General features: G+C 42.8%; 1 protein-coding gene across 2 annotated transcripts in view; it reads right to left on the minus strand.

Annotated features, from left to right (window-relative positions):
- Positions 1–5,264: 5,264 nt before the first annotated feature.
- Positions 5,265–19,088, minus strand: part of nrp1a (neuropilin 1a) — a 63,019-nt gene continuing 49,195 nt past the window's right edge. Inside the window, exons 9-17 of one of the 2 annotated variants that reach the window (XM_073488372.1) lie at positions 15,955–16,286; positions 13,801–13,945; positions 11,331–11,420; positions 9,885–9,935; positions 7,837–7,980; positions 7,455–7,732; positions 7,252–7,348; positions 7,070–7,123; positions 5,265–6,459 (exon numbers count right to left, since the gene is read on the minus strand). In XM_073488372.1, the coding sequence (XP_073344473.1) occupies positions 6,173–6,459; positions 7,070–7,123; positions 7,252–7,348; positions 7,455–7,732; positions 7,837–7,980; positions 9,885–9,935; positions 11,331–11,420; positions 13,801–13,945; positions 15,955–16,286 (1,478 nt within the window). In that variant the 3' untranslated portion in view covers positions 5,265–6,172. Of the gene's footprint in view, positions 6,460–7,069; positions 7,124–7,251; positions 7,349–7,454; positions 7,733–7,836; positions 7,981–9,884; positions 9,936–11,309; positions 11,421–13,800; positions 13,946–15,954; positions 16,287–19,088 lie in introns of both variants that reach the window. The other variant, XM_073488371.1, reaches the window with a different exon arrangement.

A 19,088-nucleotide genomic window follows, 5' to 3' on the forward strand; every position in this document is an offset into this window, starting at 1 on the left:
TGTAAAATGTGTGTGCAGTAGGTGGTGGGAGAGAGAAAGTACTTCAGAATACCCTTTAAAGGGTTCATTCTGAAGGAGATCCATTCTGTTGGTTTGAGGATACTCCCCTGGTTTTTCTGTAAAACTATGGAAAACATGACTTTCACAAGGTACAGGGAGGCAGAAGGGCTTTAATATTCACTAGGGGATTATGATGTTTTTTGTATTCGTTCTTCATTTATTTTAAATTTTTATTTTTAAAATTATTTTCCTATTTATTTATTTTTGTTTACAGAAAGCAAAGTGGGTAGTGGTAAGTGGATGCTGGTGAACACATATAGTACTTAAATCGTTATAACATATATCATTTATTATGGGAACAGTACATGTTGATAGAAGACAAAAGAAATCAATATATAAGTTGTAATACATAAGATAAATTAAATGATATTTTGCAGGACATATTTGGTTATACATTATGTATATTTGTATGTTTGTATATATATAACCTATTTATTTATTTATTTGTTCATAAGAAATGATTAAATAAAGAAGCCTATGCTGAATTATTAGCCAAAGATGAATGTAGAGGGGTGGGATTAGATAAATTTACACTTCTTCCCACTCGTTTTCGAACATGTCATTAGAATTACCTGTTTTCATAAGCACTACTCTTTTTTTCACTCTCTTTTTTTGTTGTTTTTATTTAGTTCTGTCAGCCTATTAGTGATAGATTACCCTCTTACCTGAAGGAGTTTGGTCTGATGATCTCAGAGAATGAGCAAATCAGGACTTTGGTTGGGATGTATAAAACACAACTCCTGTCTTATTTTAGCTTTTACAAAGATATGCTAAAGTTAAGATTGCAAAAAGGAAGATACCAAAATTGAATCAATACATTACAAAAAAGAAAATGCCCTCTCCAGGGCCAAAAAGGGTGGGAAAAGGAGGACTGGAAGGTGAGGAGGTTATGAAGGAGTCAGATCAGGAGCCCCTCCTCGATGTCTTGTTCTCGCTGTTATATCCTCGGCCTGGGGGTGTTGCTGGTAACCAGTATTGACAATTACTGTGATTTTCAAAAAATTGTGTAATAATAGACATATGATAATGTCATGTAAATAATCCAGCACCACTTAAATTGTTTCTGTTTTTTGTCTGTTCTCACTTTGTTATAGTAGGTTATAGTAATGCGCCTCAACACTGGTGCCAACCGCCATAAAACGGAAACAGAAGAAGGAAACGCTGCAGTAACAGTTAACTGTTAGCAAGCTAGTGTGTGGCACGGATCTGGTGTGTTGCTGCTCTCACTGATGTACTACTGCTGTGCACAATCATGTCGAAACAACAGACATTTACGGTTACACACACTCTCTCTCCACCTCCCCACACTCCTGCAACAATATTATGAATTTATTAATTTGACAACAAACAAACAAAACACACAATAAACAAAGTTGAGATGAATTTGACTGAGGGCATCAATGATTCTATTGAAATTCAGGGCAGAGGTCGGTCAGATACACATAACCACCTGTACAGGTGGAGAAGCTTCCTATGCTTTTACCTCTAGCAGCCTTTAAGTTTGTCTACAGAGACATAATTTAGTTAATTTGTCAATTTGAAGTAAATGATTATGAAAAATGAGAGGTAAGTTTGTTAGTGTGTGACTCCGCTATACTTAAAGATAATTAAATGACCTTTAAGATAGTTTTTAATATAATTAAAGATCTAATTAAATGAAAACAAACACCTCAAAATTGCACCTAAGCACAGTAGTTCAGTGAGTCTATTTAGTTACTCCTGGCACTGATTGTGTTTTCACAGGGGAGAAAGGCACAAACATTATATCTATTCATCTGCTAAACTCTGAAAAATCACTCTCCAATAAGTAATTCTGTAAAAGGGTTATAAGTTGTAAATATTGTTAAGTATTAAGTATTGTTAAGTGGTCTTATTAAGAAAGTGCTTATTTTTTTCTGTATTGATCAGTCATAAGCCACTGAAAAGAACAACTTTTGGTTTGCCAGATTGTGATCAATCCAGTTTACCTGTTTTTTCTTGCAATGTAACACTCATAAAGACCAACTTGATAAACTGTTGGACCTCTGAGCTTTAAGAAAAGACAACAGTTCATTTATTAACACCTTATAGAACTGATGGATTGTTAGAAAGTGATAAAGTAATGACCCCCTATTAATGATTTATCGACATCTGTAGATTTGGTGGCTTATTAGACTTATTTGTGTTTGCTAATTATTCCTGAACGAACAAACTCCAAAGTTGCTCTTATTAACTAATCTGCAGTGATTGAATATTCATTTTAACCATTAATAAAAAGTAATAAGCCTTATTAAGGGTGACTTTACAGTACACCACTGACAATAACAGAGCAGTTGATCAAAACCAAAGATCCAAATTTCCATTGAGTGTGCAAACACAAATAAATGATTTATGAAGCCTTGTTTTCTCGCTTCACTGATTAATTAATTCAAGCTAAGTATTGCTTTTCAAATGATTGGTTCAAGTAGTTTTAGAAGAGATGAAGACGATCGAGGGGGGTTGCTAGGTTACTAATCTCTTGCAGTTAATTGTGTGTGAAGGATACGCAGCCAAATGATGTTACAAGTCTAATTTGCTTGTTTATGATAATGGGGACTAAGCATTGCTGCCATTTATCTAAGATGCGATGATGATTCAAAGACATAAATCATCACAAAAATAATATTGTCACTTCTGACTTGACGCAGGAATATAGATCAAACTATAAAAAACCAAATCCCATTCATATTCTCCTGTATTCAAACCCATGTCCTGTCAATGTCCTGCCAAAAAAACACGCCAATTTTTTTCGGATGTGGCTTTGCTTCCTTGGATGAAAAACAAATCAGTGAAAATGAAGGCTTAAGTCTAATTTCAGCTAATGACAGACTGACAAGAAGACCGGCTGAGCGGCTGAGTGCAGCTCACATCAGCTTCACATTAGTGGTCGGTACCCGCCCTTCGCTCTGCGCCATGATTTTCACCACTCCAATAGGTGGAGAGCTCGCACATTAGAGACCGAGCTTGAGTTGTTTCCATCTGCTCTGAGATCTGGCCATAAATATTCACCATTTATTACATGGTGTTGCATTTTACCCTGCTATTAAATCTGACAAAGAGAACAGCTGATAAATAACCAAATAAATGATCAACTTCCTTCATATGAAGATGCCTTTTATTTGTATCTTTGGAAAGCAATGGCTGTGTGAGACAAAAACTAGACAAACCATTTTCTGTTTACATCACTGTCTTGCTGAAGTGGTGCTTTAACATTACTCTGATGCGAAAAACAGATGTTGCTTCAAAGAGCTGAGGCTCGTGAGGCTGCTGGTTTACCCTTTACAGCATGGCTATGATGTAGATCTGACAGGAAAAATCTAAGAAGAAAAAAAAAAGGTTTTTCGGATTCTGGATCACAACACAAATATTCCCTTTTCTTTTTAAGGCCTTGCTGTTTATTCATTTTTTTTCCTACAACAGCAAATTACAGAAGCAGTATTGAAAATAAAAGTCTTATTTTCTTGTTCTTGTAAAAAACAAAACAAAATTCTGCACAAAATTTTGAATGACAGTACAAAACGAAGCGTTAATATGCCATGTAAATGTTGGGGGAGGGACATTAATGTTGGAAAAAATCTATTTTGCCTTTTTCAATAATGAAAACATTTCAGTATTTTTTTGAACATTTCAGAATTATATCACATAATCTGAAACTATATATAGATATATATAAAAAAAGATGAAAGAAATGAACACGTGTTTTTTGTGTTTTTGACTTTCTTCTGTTTTTTTTGCAAATGAACGCTATAAACACATAAACCTCTTAAATATATTTATCAGTGCAACATTGTTTTGTTTTGAGTCCACGCTACAGTATCCTTTTTCTCTAGTTTCGCAGATGTCGCTGGAGCTACGGTCCTCTAAGCGCAGGCAGTACTGTGTAGAGGATGAGAGGAGTGGGAGGTCAAGTCTGAAAAAAAGAGCAAGCTGAGGATGTGTTCACCATGGCACGACATACAAAGCACAAGGATGTAAAAGACGTCACCCGTCACAGGATCGAGTTCTTGATTGTTTGATTGTGGTGCGGAAAAACCACTGACTTCTGGTCCCGTGGGCCCCTGTGTCCTGATACTGTCAATGTCAACGCAGAGTCCCTTTCCCTCGTTGTGTCTAGGGGTGGGATTGACCCATCCATCCGTTTGTAAAGAGTCTCGACAGAGGATTTAACGAGTTCACGGTGAGGTGACATTTGCACTTCTTTTGAGCTTAAAAAGAGATAGAAAAACAGTCACATATTTCTCTTCTCTACAGGCATCCTATTGTTTCCCCTTGTGATTTCCTCTCCGGGGGCTCTGACAGGGTCATCAGTTCTTTTCTGGATGATGACCATCAGTGAACTGTGGTCTTATAGTATTTTGTGTGTTGGTGAGAACCCCCCAGTGAGCAAAAAAGGGGGCAACCATCCTTTGGTAAAGCCACGGAGGGGAGGCCAGGTGACCTGATTCAGGTGACGCCACTCTATCCCTCGCTGTACCAGTGTCCCGTCCTAATGACATCAGCTCTGACATCACAACATTATGGCTGCTACACGTAAAAACTCTTTGCGGCCCTGAGAGGCCTTAAGCTACAATACAGCATGTGAACGATACAAACTGGGTTTTTTTCTTTTCTTTTTTTTATCACGAGATAAATGTGTCTGGCTAAAGTAATGATAGCACCATTCTTCAGTTAGTGTGTTTACCCCTCTGTTAATAGGCTCCTATCATGAGGGGATCAGTAACAAAGTGCATTCAAGCTGTATTGTCCAGATAGCACTGCTTCAGTGAACAATCCACAGTGATGTTTGTACGTGACAAGCTAGGCTAGGTCTTGGCTAAAGCGAAGCAATGATGATTGTTGTTTTTTTTGGTATGCTGGCAGAGATTTTATATGTTTTACCACCTCCTCTGCCATCAAAATGAGCATGTTGAAGCTATGTGAGAACATTCTGGTGACCAGTCCAACTGACAGCATAGATATGAGACGGAGAAAGAGTGAAAAGAGTTCATCATGTCAGCTGTTTTTTTTTTTTTTTTTGTTATTTTCTGTGACCTTGCGACTCATTCCTCCTTCGGTGGTTTACATGAAGTGGGCGTTTCGATGACAGGTGGCTTGAATGCACATTGAAAGTCGCTGTAACGTCAGCATCACACAAATCTTACTCGTCTGAGCAAATAATCTAAAATTAAAAACGATAACACTGCACCTTCCACAAAACAGTCAGAAGATTGTATTTACACACACACAAACCCATGAAAAAAGGGATACTGCAGCTATTTTTCCTTTTCACTTTCTTTAAAAAGGGCAAAAAATATATTAAAACTTATTTACAGTGTGTGGTTTTTTTGGACAGAAAACAGAAAAACAGAACAAAGCGCTATGATAGATTGTTTTCCTCTTTTGCAGGTATATATAAGAGAATGTGCCCCTGTCTCCTTTTACCATAACTTAAGGTGTGTACAGTAAAAAACACCCAGATAAACAGAGGAGGCCAACCAAAATGTACTAAAGGCACTGTCAGAACCATACATTGCCATGAATCGGACCCTCACTTTGGAGTGTCAAAGGGGAAAGGGTACATGTTTCAGGGTCACGGGCTATGGGCACACCCTGTATGCCACACCATGGGGCAAATCTACAGTTTTGCCGGATATGGTTCATTTACGATTTTGATACGTCTTTTTCAAAACTTGAAAATAAACAGCCTTCATGAACTGACATTAAAAAAATTAACATTTCTTTCCCAGAAAATGATAAATACTTTAAACATTATTAATAAATTGGTCTCAACACCAGCATCCGATTGTAAAAATGAATGAAAATCAAAATAGAAAATTAAAATATCATCTAAAACATCTGTACATATTTTTTTCTGTATTTTATTTGTACACAGTGTCCCCTACTGGTAGGTTCTTTTTACTGCAGCTCCTGAGAAAAGCATGGATCAGTCCAAACCTCCCATTGGTTCCTGAACCTGTCCCTCATCCAGGAAGTTGAGGGTGTGGCAGTCCTTTTAGCCTGCCAACTCGCATGTATACGAGAGGATATGCCAGTCTTGTGCATGCTCTTTGAGCTCTGCACATAGTAAAGTCACACGAATGCACTCGGTCCCATCTCACGCCTCTGAGTATGAGCTCTGTACATTGAGTTTGTCCTTCTTTAGCTTCACACCGTCCACTAGTTCAAAGTTATAGTTCTCCAGGGCTGATAAGTTCCTGTCCGACATGCCTCCGTGTGAGCAGGCGCAGTACAACACCACACCGCAGATGGCGCCCAGGAAGACCCCCAGGGCGGACATGGCGATGATGGTGATGAGGATGGGGTCGAGCGTCTTTAGCATGTTGCCTGCCCCACTGATCTGGTTGGTCTCCACAAAGTCTGGGTATTCAGTGATCTCTTCAACTAGAGGGGAGAGACAGAAGCAGAAGAGGATCATGAGATGTAAGGTATAAGACATACCATTAAGAGCATATGTCATTTCTGCCACAAGGGGTCTGTATCAAAGCACAAAAAAGGTTGAGTGGTGTTTTGGGAGGGAGAGTGGGGGGGACATGGCCGCTGCAGCCTCTCAGAGCAGGCCAGCTCTGGAGGAGAGAGCTGTTTACCAACGGGAGGTGAGCTCAGAGATTACTTTTAACTGTGGGATTAAAAAGTGGATTTGATCTTAACTCCCCATTTATCACCCTGACTGCAGCAGTGATCTGTGGAGGTGACCTCCATTTTAAGGCTAATGTACAGAAAAGTAATCTGGCTGTTTGGGATGAATAAACCCTTCAGCAAGTAACCGAACACAAATGATCAGTAAAATGTGGCACAACTTGCTTCACTGGTGGTGAATACACTGTTAAAAAAACATCATTGCTCATGAAAATCTACCTAAAGTTTAGTCTTATCATCAACTTCCCTATCATGGAAGTAGTGATAGCGACTACATGAAACACACCGTCTCCTTCAGTTGTGAATTCCTCTGGGTTTGAACATTGATGGAAACATGTGATTTCATTTCACTTACGGATTTCATTTAGGCGATCCTCTGGGAGCATTGGCTCGGTGGGTACGTCAGGATCTGTTCAAACAGAAATTCTAGTTATATCCAGTGTCGAAAGAAAACAAGCTGCAGTCAAATCTGTGCAGGTATATTTCAGATCAGGAACTGAATGCAAGCATTGTCACTGTGAAGACTAAAAGCCTCACCTTTGCAATCTGCCATGCTGAGTCCATTGAGAACCTTAATGTCATCCACTGCGATGTCTCCCCAGCTCTTTCCATCCACCAGGCCTTCGATCACCACCTTGAAAAAAAAAGTACAGAGTGATTTACTGGCAACCTTTTCTTCGATACCAAAATGGGGTGAAGGCCCAAGATACAGACTGAAAGATAAGTCCATTTTGACTTACCTGATAGGGTTTGTTGGTGCGTGGCACGAGAACACGACCTTCCCTCCAGCGGTTGCCTTGGTGACCACTGACTGTCCACAGCAGGATATCAGCTGGTCCATCAACTGTCTGTTTGCGCTGTTTTATATGCAGTGTGCCTATGTGCGACCCGAACATGTGGTACCAAAAGGACACGCACAGGTCTGAATCCGGGGAGCTGACAACGGGGCTGACCAGCCGAGCCACCTCAGACTCTTGGGGACCCGTTGCTAAGGTGTAGATGAAATTCCCTGATCCACCTGTTGGATAAAATAACTTGTATCACTGACAAGACAAAAACTGAAGGCTAAAAGTCAATGTGACTTGCATGTACTGCAGCAGGTCACTCATTTTCAGTCATCACCTGTGTGGTCCATGTTAGGTCCGGTGTTGAGCGTCGGTGTGCCGCTGGACTGGATCTGCCACCTGGACCCAGTGTCGTCTGAAGTCCAACTGCAGAAGGATGGGTCATTGGCCCAGCCGAAGTCGCAGGCAAACCACAGAAAAGCTGCAAATATATTAAAGAAAGGTCACGATCATGTGTCAGAGGAGATCACATTTCACAATCCTCCTTATTTCAAAAGGAAAACTTGCCGACAGCTCTGGGCTTCACCCAAACAATGACCTGGGGGCCTGTCATTATATGACTGCAGGCTACACTTTGGGGCTTCATCCACTCATCCTGAACAGATACAAGCACTAGAGGGCAGCAAAGAACTACAGGATGTGAGCTGAGCTTGGAGTCCAACAGCTGGGTGAGATAAACCCAGCCAACTCAGGAGGGTGAAACAGACTGGGATAGAAGGCAAGTTATGATTCTAACATGAGATAAAAGAGCGAACTGACAGCATAGACCTCATGTAGACCTTATATCGTGGCTGCAGTTAATGATCTCTTTTAATGAGCATAACAGGGTATATAAAGAGAGGTATAGAGGGACGCAGAAGCACAAAGAAAGGGACAGGGGGGACCGGAAGACGGGGTCTGGACACGGTGTCCAGTTGAGAAAGCAACATTCATAGTGACCCGCAGAGAGCTCTGTATTTTAATGAGAGCAGGGACTTGAGGTTTGAAGAACAACTATGGTAACGGTACCGAGGCCCCATTCCAACAATGCATTCCCCAATGGACACATGCCGTGCTGAAGAAGCCTCAGTAGAGGCAGGGAAATGTGTGGGAGGCTTTAGTGTTTTTCAAATTGGATAAAGAAAGACTTCTCAGAAACACAAGGGAGCGGGAAGTTTGGGATGTTAGCCACAGCCTTAAATCCAGCATGTGATGCCTTCAGAGATACAAAGAGGCAGCTCTCCAAAAGAACAGAATATATGAGCCAATATTTCCTTTAATAATGGGAAGAGTTTTAACTAGCTTCTGCAGGCAACGACTTTATTTACGCATTAAGCACAAAGGATGGAATTCCCATGTGGGACCGCATTTCAGACGCCAAGCCACTTTATTTGTCGAGACGTCCCGTTCCCAATTAAAAAGGCTTTGTTTTCAACCCCCCCCAGTCTTGGGAGGCTTTGACGGAGGCTACCAACAAGCTCCGGGTAAGATGAGCAGCCACATGACTCACTTGGCCATTTGAAGAAAAAACAGGAGACAAATGCCAAATGCCAATGGAATCTACATCCTGTGAGATTAGGGTGCACACACACTTCAACAGACACACACAAACACACAGAACTGATTAGAGAAATGAAAAGTCGGACAGATAAGTGTTTACCCACAGACACAGAAATATGCACACACACACAGGCACACACACCTGCACCTCATCTCGCCGTCATCTATTACCATAGCTTGTGCCCCAGCAGACTGCAGACAGAGCACACAGTCAGCTGACAGAGTGAAGGGGGCTTGGTGGAGCCTATGGCCCATTAGCTAAGGTCAGACTGGGGCACAGTCTCTCAGCTGGCGGCTGCCTCATCAACCTGCTATAGGAGACAGCCCTATGTGTGTGTCGGCTCCTGTGACCCCTGAGCACACCTCATTTCCTGTGGTCATTTGCATTTTGCTTCCCTGTTTTTGTGTTGTTGTGGGTGTGTGTGAGTGTGTGTGTGTAGTGCGTGTCAGTGTCGGCCCAGTGATTAGTGATTATGCTGAGAAGGCAGCAACAGAGCACCGGCGCTGATCATCAACTAGCCCTGCGTCAGACAACCTCCTCTCACCCTGTCAGCGGGAGACTCTCAGGGCCACATCATCGGCTTTAATAACAGACACACATCAGAGGAGAGACGAGCCGGCGATCATTAGCCAAGGTCGGCATCTTGATCAATCTATGGCAATTAATTAAAAAAGCCCTGAACAGTTAAAACTGCTCTGTATGTTATTAATACTATTTCAACATTCGGGCATGTGATCTTTGAAGACACTGCATTCGCTGCTTGAAACACTCCTTTAAAGGCTCACCTGGAATGGTATCCACTTCTATAGTAGTGGTCTCTGGTATCGTGGTTCCACCTGTCACAACACAACACATTAGCATGGTTAGCTTAGCCTGGCAAGGGTTAAGTCACTAAGCAAAGAGGCGTCCGAAAGATTTAAATTTATCATTTTTGTTGAACGTTCAAAAGACATCCACTGAGGAGCCAGAATGAAGGTTTTTGTGACACCTTTTCAAAATAACTTTTTAGGCCTTTTCATGGCTTAATTAGACAGCAAATGCTGCAAAGGGCCACCAATTGGAATGGAACCCTGGGCTACTGCGGCTAGGACACAGCCTCTGTAAATGGGGCGCAAGCTCTGCCAATTGAGCAACTAGGGTGCCCCACAATATCTTTTTTTTAAAAAAGTTTTTTATCCTTACATGGTTAAAATGAAAGGTTTTACGACTTAATTTCAGACATCTTTTCAACCTTGTTTATGGACGTCTAAAGAACAGCTTCTCGTGGATCAGAGTTTTTATGACGTGTTTCTTGCATTCACTTCAGACGATCTGTTGCACTCCAACTTTAGGTTTCAGAAAAAAGTCTAGACTTCTGAATGCAGTGAGGTCGAGGCTAAAGGTACGATTCCATACTGTGGCTTTTTCTGCATGTAGTAAAGTAAGGGTGCAACATGTCGACATCTGAAGTGAATCTAAGGAAAACATCGTAAGAACTTTAAATTTGAACCACAAGATGTCCTTTGCGACATCTATGGTTGACAGTGAAAAGGTGTCTGAAACGATGCTGTTAAAACTTTTTCAATAGTGACCATTAAAGAGACATTTAAAAAATGACACAACAAAAACTTTCATCCAGGCTCCTAAATAGACGTCTTTTCAACATTGGTGTCACATCACCAAGGTGTACTTTGGTGAAATAACTAACTTTATCCATGCTAGCTTTTTTTGCCTCAGTCTATCTACCAAGAAACACCTATGTAATACTTTCTGAACAGATGACTGACATGCTCATCATTGGAGACTGCTGGTTAATGGGGAGTGCAGCAGTGCAGGCTCAGGTGAGAGGTGAAAGGATAGAGAGAGGCAGAGCTGGCTGTTAGTAGGTTTAGAAACAAGCGTGTGTGTCGATGTGCACATTTGGCGACGTCTGGCCGCAAGTGCGACAGTCCTTTTGCTGAGGTGGAGGTGAGAGGGGACAGACCAAGGGGGAAGGTGGGAGCTACGGGTGCAAGTAATTAGAGCTGTGTACATGCCAGCGTGGACATAGGTGCATGCATGCGTGCGTGCAAATGTGCACACTAGATGGCAGATTAGCTATAGTATCCGATCTAACTGTGAGAGTGGCAAAGCTGGAAAAGAGGAGCAGATTGAGTGTGAGCCATAGCAGAAGGACAGGGCAAGGGGGGAGAGGGGGTTTGCTTGCAGTCTCATGAGGGCGATGTTAGCACCTGTCACATCGTAGTCATCACCTGTGCCGCTGTGGCAGCTCGCCTGATCGTCGTCACAGTCGTCCGACGGAGTTGTGCTCGGAACTTGTGTGGTAGGCGGCAGTGTAGGAGCTGTAAAAGTGAGATGAAAGACAGCAGACAAGATAGATTAGATTTCAAGTTTTACAAAGAAAATGATGTAGGGGCTTGAGGGGACAAGCAAACCATAATTCATATCTTTTCTCTTGTTGTATAGGCTAGGTAAGCTAATGTGGACCATTAACATTAGCATAACAGTACACTGCTGTTGTTTGGGCTGATCACTAACAGATCATATTCAAACTTCAAAACACTGAGATTTAAAGGGACAGTGATGTTGGGTTTGAACTGACATCACACCAATTTTGCCAGGAGCTAGACGTCATCAGAGAAAAAAAACTTTTTCAGCCTCTCAAATATGATGATTTCCTGCTTTTCCTCTCTTTTATATCATATTTAACTGAACATCCTTTAGAAATTTGACAGACAAAACAATTTTCACCTTGGACTTTAAATTATGGGATGGACATTTTCACCATTTTCGGACATTGTATAGACCAACAATTAATCAACAAATAGTCAATTAATCTAGAAAATAATCAGCAGGTTAACTGAAAATATAAAAACTAACAATAAAATAATTGTTAGCTGCAGCACTTAGTATTAGAGTACAAAAGAATTAAGACGCAGTGCTCGCATGGGGTGCAGATGTAGTCTCAAATAGAAAAACACAGACATATGTGCACATACGCTCAGCATGTTCCACCCACAGTTACACACTGCGCTTCAATCTAGGCCTTAGCTATTAGCATCCCTCCTTTTATCAAGCTGTGGAGGTGTGGGTGTATAAATAGAGTTGAAGCCAAAGCATGGTTTCTAAGGGCTTGAGCCGCTGAAACTCAAAGATGCAGAAACAGGGCTTGGGATTGGCTATAGGCAGGGCCCCTGGCTGCCGTAGCACCCTATCATTATGGCCGCGCTACACTTGGATGTGGACTTGGGCCTGGATCCACACCATGCTCTGCTGCCGCACAGCCGTGCTGTGGTGGGTGTGCATTTGTATGTTTACACTGATTGAGTAATGAGCGGGGATCCCCAGTGTAGAGGCAGGGAAGAGGGAGTGGAGGGAGGTGGAGAGAAAGACAGATAGGAGCACACTGCCTGAAAAATGTGTGTACAGTATGTGTGTGTGAGACTATGTGTGTGTGTGTGTGTGTGTGTGTGTGAGCCAATGTTCTCGCTCTCTCCCTCTGCTGGATGAAATATGAGGCAGATCAGCCCCTGTCAGATTCAGGGTGGGGGAGGTCAGGGATGGGGTCAGCGCTGCATCAGGGGAGCCTCTCACAGAAATGAGAATTTAGCTCTCCCGCTATGGCTTGTCAAATACACACACACACAGACACACACACATGTTTGTACACACTAGTAGAAGCACCTGTGTTGGTAAATGCTTGTAACCACACGTTTGGCTGGGTGAGTGCGGTTGCTCTGTGTGTATATACGTCTGTGTGTGTTTGGCATTAACACTGAAAACCAGCATTATCATCCGACTAAAGCTCCCGGTGGGAGTCCATGAGGCTTACAACAGAATGGGCCTCTATGAAATCCAATATGTAAATCCACTTAGGGCTAGCGCTACACACTCTTATATCGCTGAGCTGTGCTACATGAGCTTTGAGAGAGACAGATAAAGAGCTGGAGAAAAAACAGGGGTAATTTTAAAGATAGCAAAGTGTGTGCGGCCCTTTGAAAGAAGAAAGACATACAGGGGTTGGGAAGAGTGCGATGGGGGCCAGGCCGCAATAATCCTACTGGGCCAGGTGGGCTTTCATTTGATCCCCTCTAGATGTGGTTATCTATGGGGGCAGCTTTGATGTAACAGAGAGACAAGACAACTGTCCCTTGTAGGGATAAAGAGCAGGAGCTGGACAGCTGTGGGCTCAACACAAGGAAGCCCTCACGCACATCTTTAAATAACCCCCCGACTTTGGCGAAGAAGTGAGCGCAGGCTACTTAAAGCCATGTCATTAGCTGAGATGATGGATGGCTCACCTGTGTGTGCGTCAAGACATATCGGATGTGAACACTTTTGAATGCAGACTGCAAATGAAGGTACTGAGTCTAGATATGCCCCAGTAAGCTTGTCACTGTGGGTAGCAAATTCATATTCTGACAAGGGTAATGACGCCAACACCACACGTGAACTTTTCATTACAACGCTTAAAAGCATTACCACAGCTGGAAAATGTCATCAGCGTGGGAAAAAAAGGTTTCGCTCTGGGTAGTAACGTTGCCACCACCGGTAGAAACGCCATTACGGCTGGTGAAGAAACCAGAACCATAGGTAGACATGTCGACACCACAGGTCGAAATGCCATTACTAGTAGCCTTTGCATATTTTGCACCAAAACCTAGATATAACACAGAAAATGCTATAGATTTAATAGGAGTTCTAACTAGGGTTCCTGTTTACCTTCAATCTCGCATCCAAGGAGCTCAAGTCGAAGGCCCATGCCAGCAGGAGTGGCCCTCTCTGGGTAAATTCTGATGAAACGGGACAGCAGGGGCTCCACAGTCCTTAGCTCGGGAGTGTCATAGTTGCTGTTTCCTTCAAATATCTGTCAGGGAAAAGGAGAGAAGGTGGAAGGAAGAGGGACAGAAACAGAAAGGAAAGAGTGAGTGAACAAAGACAAAGCGCAATACTGCTGATGATGCCATTGCTAGACGTTTGACTGATGCAGTCCTTCAAATGCAGATACCCTGAGGCGGACTTTTTCGTGCCCTCTAAAAACCAGAGGTGTGGTGCAGGGATGGCATGTGCTGGGTAGATGGAAAGATGATGGGAAAGAACAGAAGATGACCAGATCTCTCTCATCTTGCCGACTTCTAAAGCATGGCTTAGGCAAGTGACACGGGGGGGGGGGGGCAAAGACAGCATGACACACATCTCTGTCAAAGGCAGCTTTGGGCTCCTTCAACTCTGTCTCAGATCCTCCGCAAGCAAAGGGATAAATGGAGGAAGGAGGAGAATGTGGGTGCAGAGGAGGAGATAGAGACTTGATGGAAGTGGATTAATGGATGTGATCACGTGAAGGAACCTGGTGCAAGTTAGATGCTGGGAATCTCTCAGGCGGAGGGGAGAGAGGCGGCTAACTAGGACAAGGGGGATATGGATCCTCCTTACTCCCTTCATAAATCAACCATCAGCCCATCTGGATCAGATTTATGCCCTGTCAGGGACGCTTGTAATTGGGGACAGGCTGTTTCAGCTCTTCTCGGAGGTGTGTGTGATTGTGTATGTGATTGTATATATACAATTCTTTGTGTGTAAGTGTGTGCATGCATTGAGTGAAGTGTGGGCTTATGCCTCCTGTACGTGCGGTGACACTGGCAGATAAATCTTGGGTCACTCCTCCATGTTGCATGCTCTTTCCCCTCTTGTCCTCGTCTTTCCTCCGCCTTTTCTCCCCCCCCCCGACTCCTTTCACCACTCTGGAGTGGTTTCACTATCCATTGAAAGGGTTGAACGGTGAGTGTGGTGCAGAATAGAAAGCAGGAAAAGAGAACTGGGATAGACTTGAGATGCTTATCTTAATGTGATTCAAAACACTGCTGAAATTGACTCGCAGTGACTGCTCAATGACTCACAACTGCCAGGCACAAACGTCTGGTGCAAATTGACTGAATGCGTCATAATTGAATGAATGTTCTGACGTATCTGAGAGACATTTTTAGATGTATTCAAGTCAGTTTCCACAAAGTTGAAGGTAAAACCTCCACTTATGGTTTTTGTTAGAAATCAAACCATTAAATCCAACCCATTACCTTGAAAGAACGTTGCCTAAAGAGTTATGCTTCTGACTTGTTAGAACTGAGTAAAGACCCCAGTGATTTTGGACACCCTTAAGCATTGCCAGCCTGTTGTCACTCCTAATGCATCAAACACAGCAGCCTCGTCAGTGGTCTGTAGGTACCCGTTAAACTCACTCCTTAAGTGCCTCTCTAGTGCAGTAGTACAAGGAGCAAGAAAAAGTTTGGCGGTGGTTGTGGTTGTTGGATGGGACATACTCTTACAGTGGTACACGTTCCGTGTCTGATAAAGAACTCAAGAGATTTGTTTTTAAGTTATGTAAGTAAGTAAGTTAACATACATAAATGACATAACTTTCATTATGTGAGTGACTTACTTACGTCACTTACGTAACTTCTGTAACTTATGTAACGCACCAGAGTGTACGTAGTTATTTCAACCCAAAGTACGATCTTTTCCTTAAGATCAAGTAGTAACCAAATAGTGCCTAAATCTTACCAAACTCTAGCTGTTGATGTCAATAGTCCAAAAGTCATGATATGTCATTATAAATGAACTCTGTGTCAGCAAGCTATATTTTATAAGCCTAAAAAAATCTTAGAAAGAAAGTATATTGGGTATTAGTGCTGGCATGACTGCGGTGACCTTCTCGTGCAAAACTTATGCTAGAGGGGCAGGTAGACAACCATAGTTTGAAGCTTAAGGCCACTGACCAATCTGCTGTATCTGACAAGTTAGGAGTGCGAATGTGTTGGCATTGCTCAGGGGTACTGTGGCATATGATCAAAAAAAGACATACAAAGGAAAAGTTCTCACCCTTGGCTTGTTCCCGTTTGTGTCCATCACCATCCTCCAGTCAGAGCCGTTGTTGCTGTAGCCGAAACGGAACTTCTTCATGAAGACTTTGTTCTCGCGGTGCTTCCCTCCCTGGATGATCAACCCCTTTACCAGCTTCTCTTCGCCGAGATCCACCTGTAGCCATTCGCTGGTAAAGGGCTGGGGCTGGGGCAGCAGGGTCCACCCCGTCCTGCTGGTTAGCAGGCGAGCGTTCTCTGGTACCCAGCTCCGGTCCGTATGGGAGGATGCGGTGATCTGGTTGTCAGTGATCAAACCTGATACCATGCCCAACATGCCGGAGCATGGGTACTCTGAATGACAAAAGGGAAAGCAAAAGGTGCTTAGCTTTTTGAGCAAAACAAATAAAAACCTGCAGTGTTGATGGGTACTTGGCAACACGAGACTTGATCTACTGCAAATCCAAAGGCTTGATGTTCAACATTTTGGGTTTAAGGTTCATATAGCAGCAACAGGGATAGTGAAAGTCAAAGTGAGGAAGACAATTCCCCAAACTCTTTGTGATGTTACTGTGATCTCTCCCTCTTTTCTCTTTCTCTATCTGTCTGTAGATCTCATGCATACTAATTCCTCTGCCTGAAGCGGTTGTCTCCAGGCAGCCAATTAAAACCCTCCTCTCAGTTGGTGCATCCACGTTCCTGCATTCTGGGAGCGCTTTTTCTTTTCATCTCTCTCTCCAGCCCCTCCTTCCTCTACAGACTCACACAAAAACACATTCTCCTTGTGTTTTATCTGCTGCCGCACTCATCTACCTTCTGCTCCACAGCTGTCAACATCTGTGGGACTGTGTCTTTTAACACCTCGTTCTTTCCTGTCCACTCTTTTCAAACTTTTATCTCCTCCTTTTATTCTGCTTCTCTGATCTTATCCTATTCTAACTCTGTAGGTTTCAGCATCTTTGGACGTGTTTCCCGTTCGTTTCCAAAAGGAGACGGCTGTTTTCTTATTCTTTCTCATCCCCTTTTCTCAATGCCATCCCTCCATATTAAGAGCTGAACAGGATATCAACCTGTTGCTACAGCTGGGCATGTTTAAAAAACATTTGCATTTTTAAACCAGATTTTTTTCACAACTTGATTCCTTTCTGCATTTTTTTTTTAAATTACCACAATGACAGAAAAGATGTACATTTCAAACTTTAGCTCCCTGAGCATATCGCCGATAAATATGACACTTTTTTTATTTTTCTGAAACACCTCTATGAGTAAATAATGCCGACACTGGTGCCTTATGTTTCCGCCTACACACTTGTGCAGTTGGTGAAGCCAAGTACAATACACTGGGACTCACAAAAAAATCCCAGTGTTGCAATTACCACTAGGAGTGTGACGGTTAGCAGATTGTATTAGGGGTAAATCTTCCTGTCTATCTCTTCCTAACACTTAATCTCAAGACACTGAGTCAGGGACCTGTGGGTAAGCAATAACATATTTACTATCTGACTCCCATGGATGGCTTAGTCTTGGTATTATTACATTTTCTGTATCTGTATGAGACAAAGTGCGCACTGTACCACTCTAGGACTCTGGGAAAAGTGAGCAAAAAAACTTGCAGAACAAGGCCGCATTCAGACTTTTGCTTTCTTTCTCTGGTTATCTAAAGCAGGTCCTATGCAGACCCGTGAGACCAATCTCCAGTCCACACATTCTTGAAAATCAGGGCTCAAGGAACAAACACTGGTGGTGCAGAAGCCTCTCGACTGTTTTCATGTTTTTTTTCAATCTTCTTTTTTTCTGTCCTTGGCCGAGATCTATGTGAGATTGATCACAGGGGCAAAGCTAAGGCACTGCACACTGATCGCCTTTGAAGTGGGAAGATATGAGAAAGAGGTATATGTGTGTGATTGAAAATGTGCACGTCTGATCTGAGTTCAGACACTCGGGTGAACTCCCCAGGTCATCTGGAGCTCCTAATCGACATCAGCTGTGGTGACAGAAGCTGCAGAGATGGCACACACGCAATGACACACCCAGAGGAAACAAACACATGTGTTGTGTGTGTTTGAGGACAGTAGATGGTGATACATGGCAATGTGGGCAACAGTTAGGCTTTGGGTGGAGCATCAGTGGTTCATCAGAGGTATTTATAGAGCATGGCGTATTTACAAACAACAGGGCGGTGGATGTTTTTATTAATGAGTAGCTGTTTGTATCAGCATGAGCGTGCAACCACGGTGATTTAGGGAGATACATCTGGGGTACAAATCCATCTCCTTTAATCTAATGCCTGAATTGTGATCTTGGCATCATAAAATGGTAGGTGGAAAATAGTTTTGTATAGCTCTACGCCCCTAGTTTTGTCACATTTTGGTAGCACTCTTCAGGAAAAGTGGAGCTGCACCTTCATATATCTTTCAGCAGAGGTTGTGCCACAATCAGGGATTCATAACTCAAAGGTAGAATGGAGTGAGTCACCGAGTTTATTCAGCCCTCAAGAGCCTCGCAATTCCTCTCTCTCCAACTGCCATGCTAGCATGCAGGGAGCTGGCAGCGTCTTCAGAGCACCCAGGGGTGCTGACGTCGTTATGGAGGCCCTGCGGTGACTTCGATCCTGTGATGTGTTTATGCTCTGTGCAGCGGTCTGGTCCCTCGCCCGAAACACACGCCCCAGCTGTAACCCTGCTGTACCCACAGTGCCTTTCTATGCTATTACATGCCCAGCCACACTCCATATACACACATACACATACACATACACACACAACACTTTGCATATGAGCACATCTGTCTGGCTGCAACTAATCCTGACCCTAACTTTAATCCAAGGTTTAATCCTGCACTAACAACACTGGCAAAACATTGTGTTTTTTTCCTGTCCTTGTTGGATATATACTCTTAATCAAGTAGACACAAAACACACAGGCAAGCACTAATTAACATTTAATACACATGCTCATAAACCCATAGAGATGCACATGGATGTGCTAAAACCCTATGAAAGTACACATACACACACCACTCATTAAAATAAACTCGACAAAAAGGCAGAGATGAGAGGAACCCTACCAAAATCAAAGCTCTGTAAGCAGAAGACAGACTGCGGCTAAAGAGGAGGCTGAGACCAGCTCAGCAGGAGGGATGGGACCATATAGATCC

The sequence above is a fragment of the Pagrus major genome, chromosome 19, assembly GCF_040436345.1.
Source record: "Pagrus major chromosome 19, Pma_NU_1.0".
NCBI lineage: Eukaryota > Metazoa > Chordata > Actinopteri > Spariformes > Sparidae > Pagrus > Pagrus major.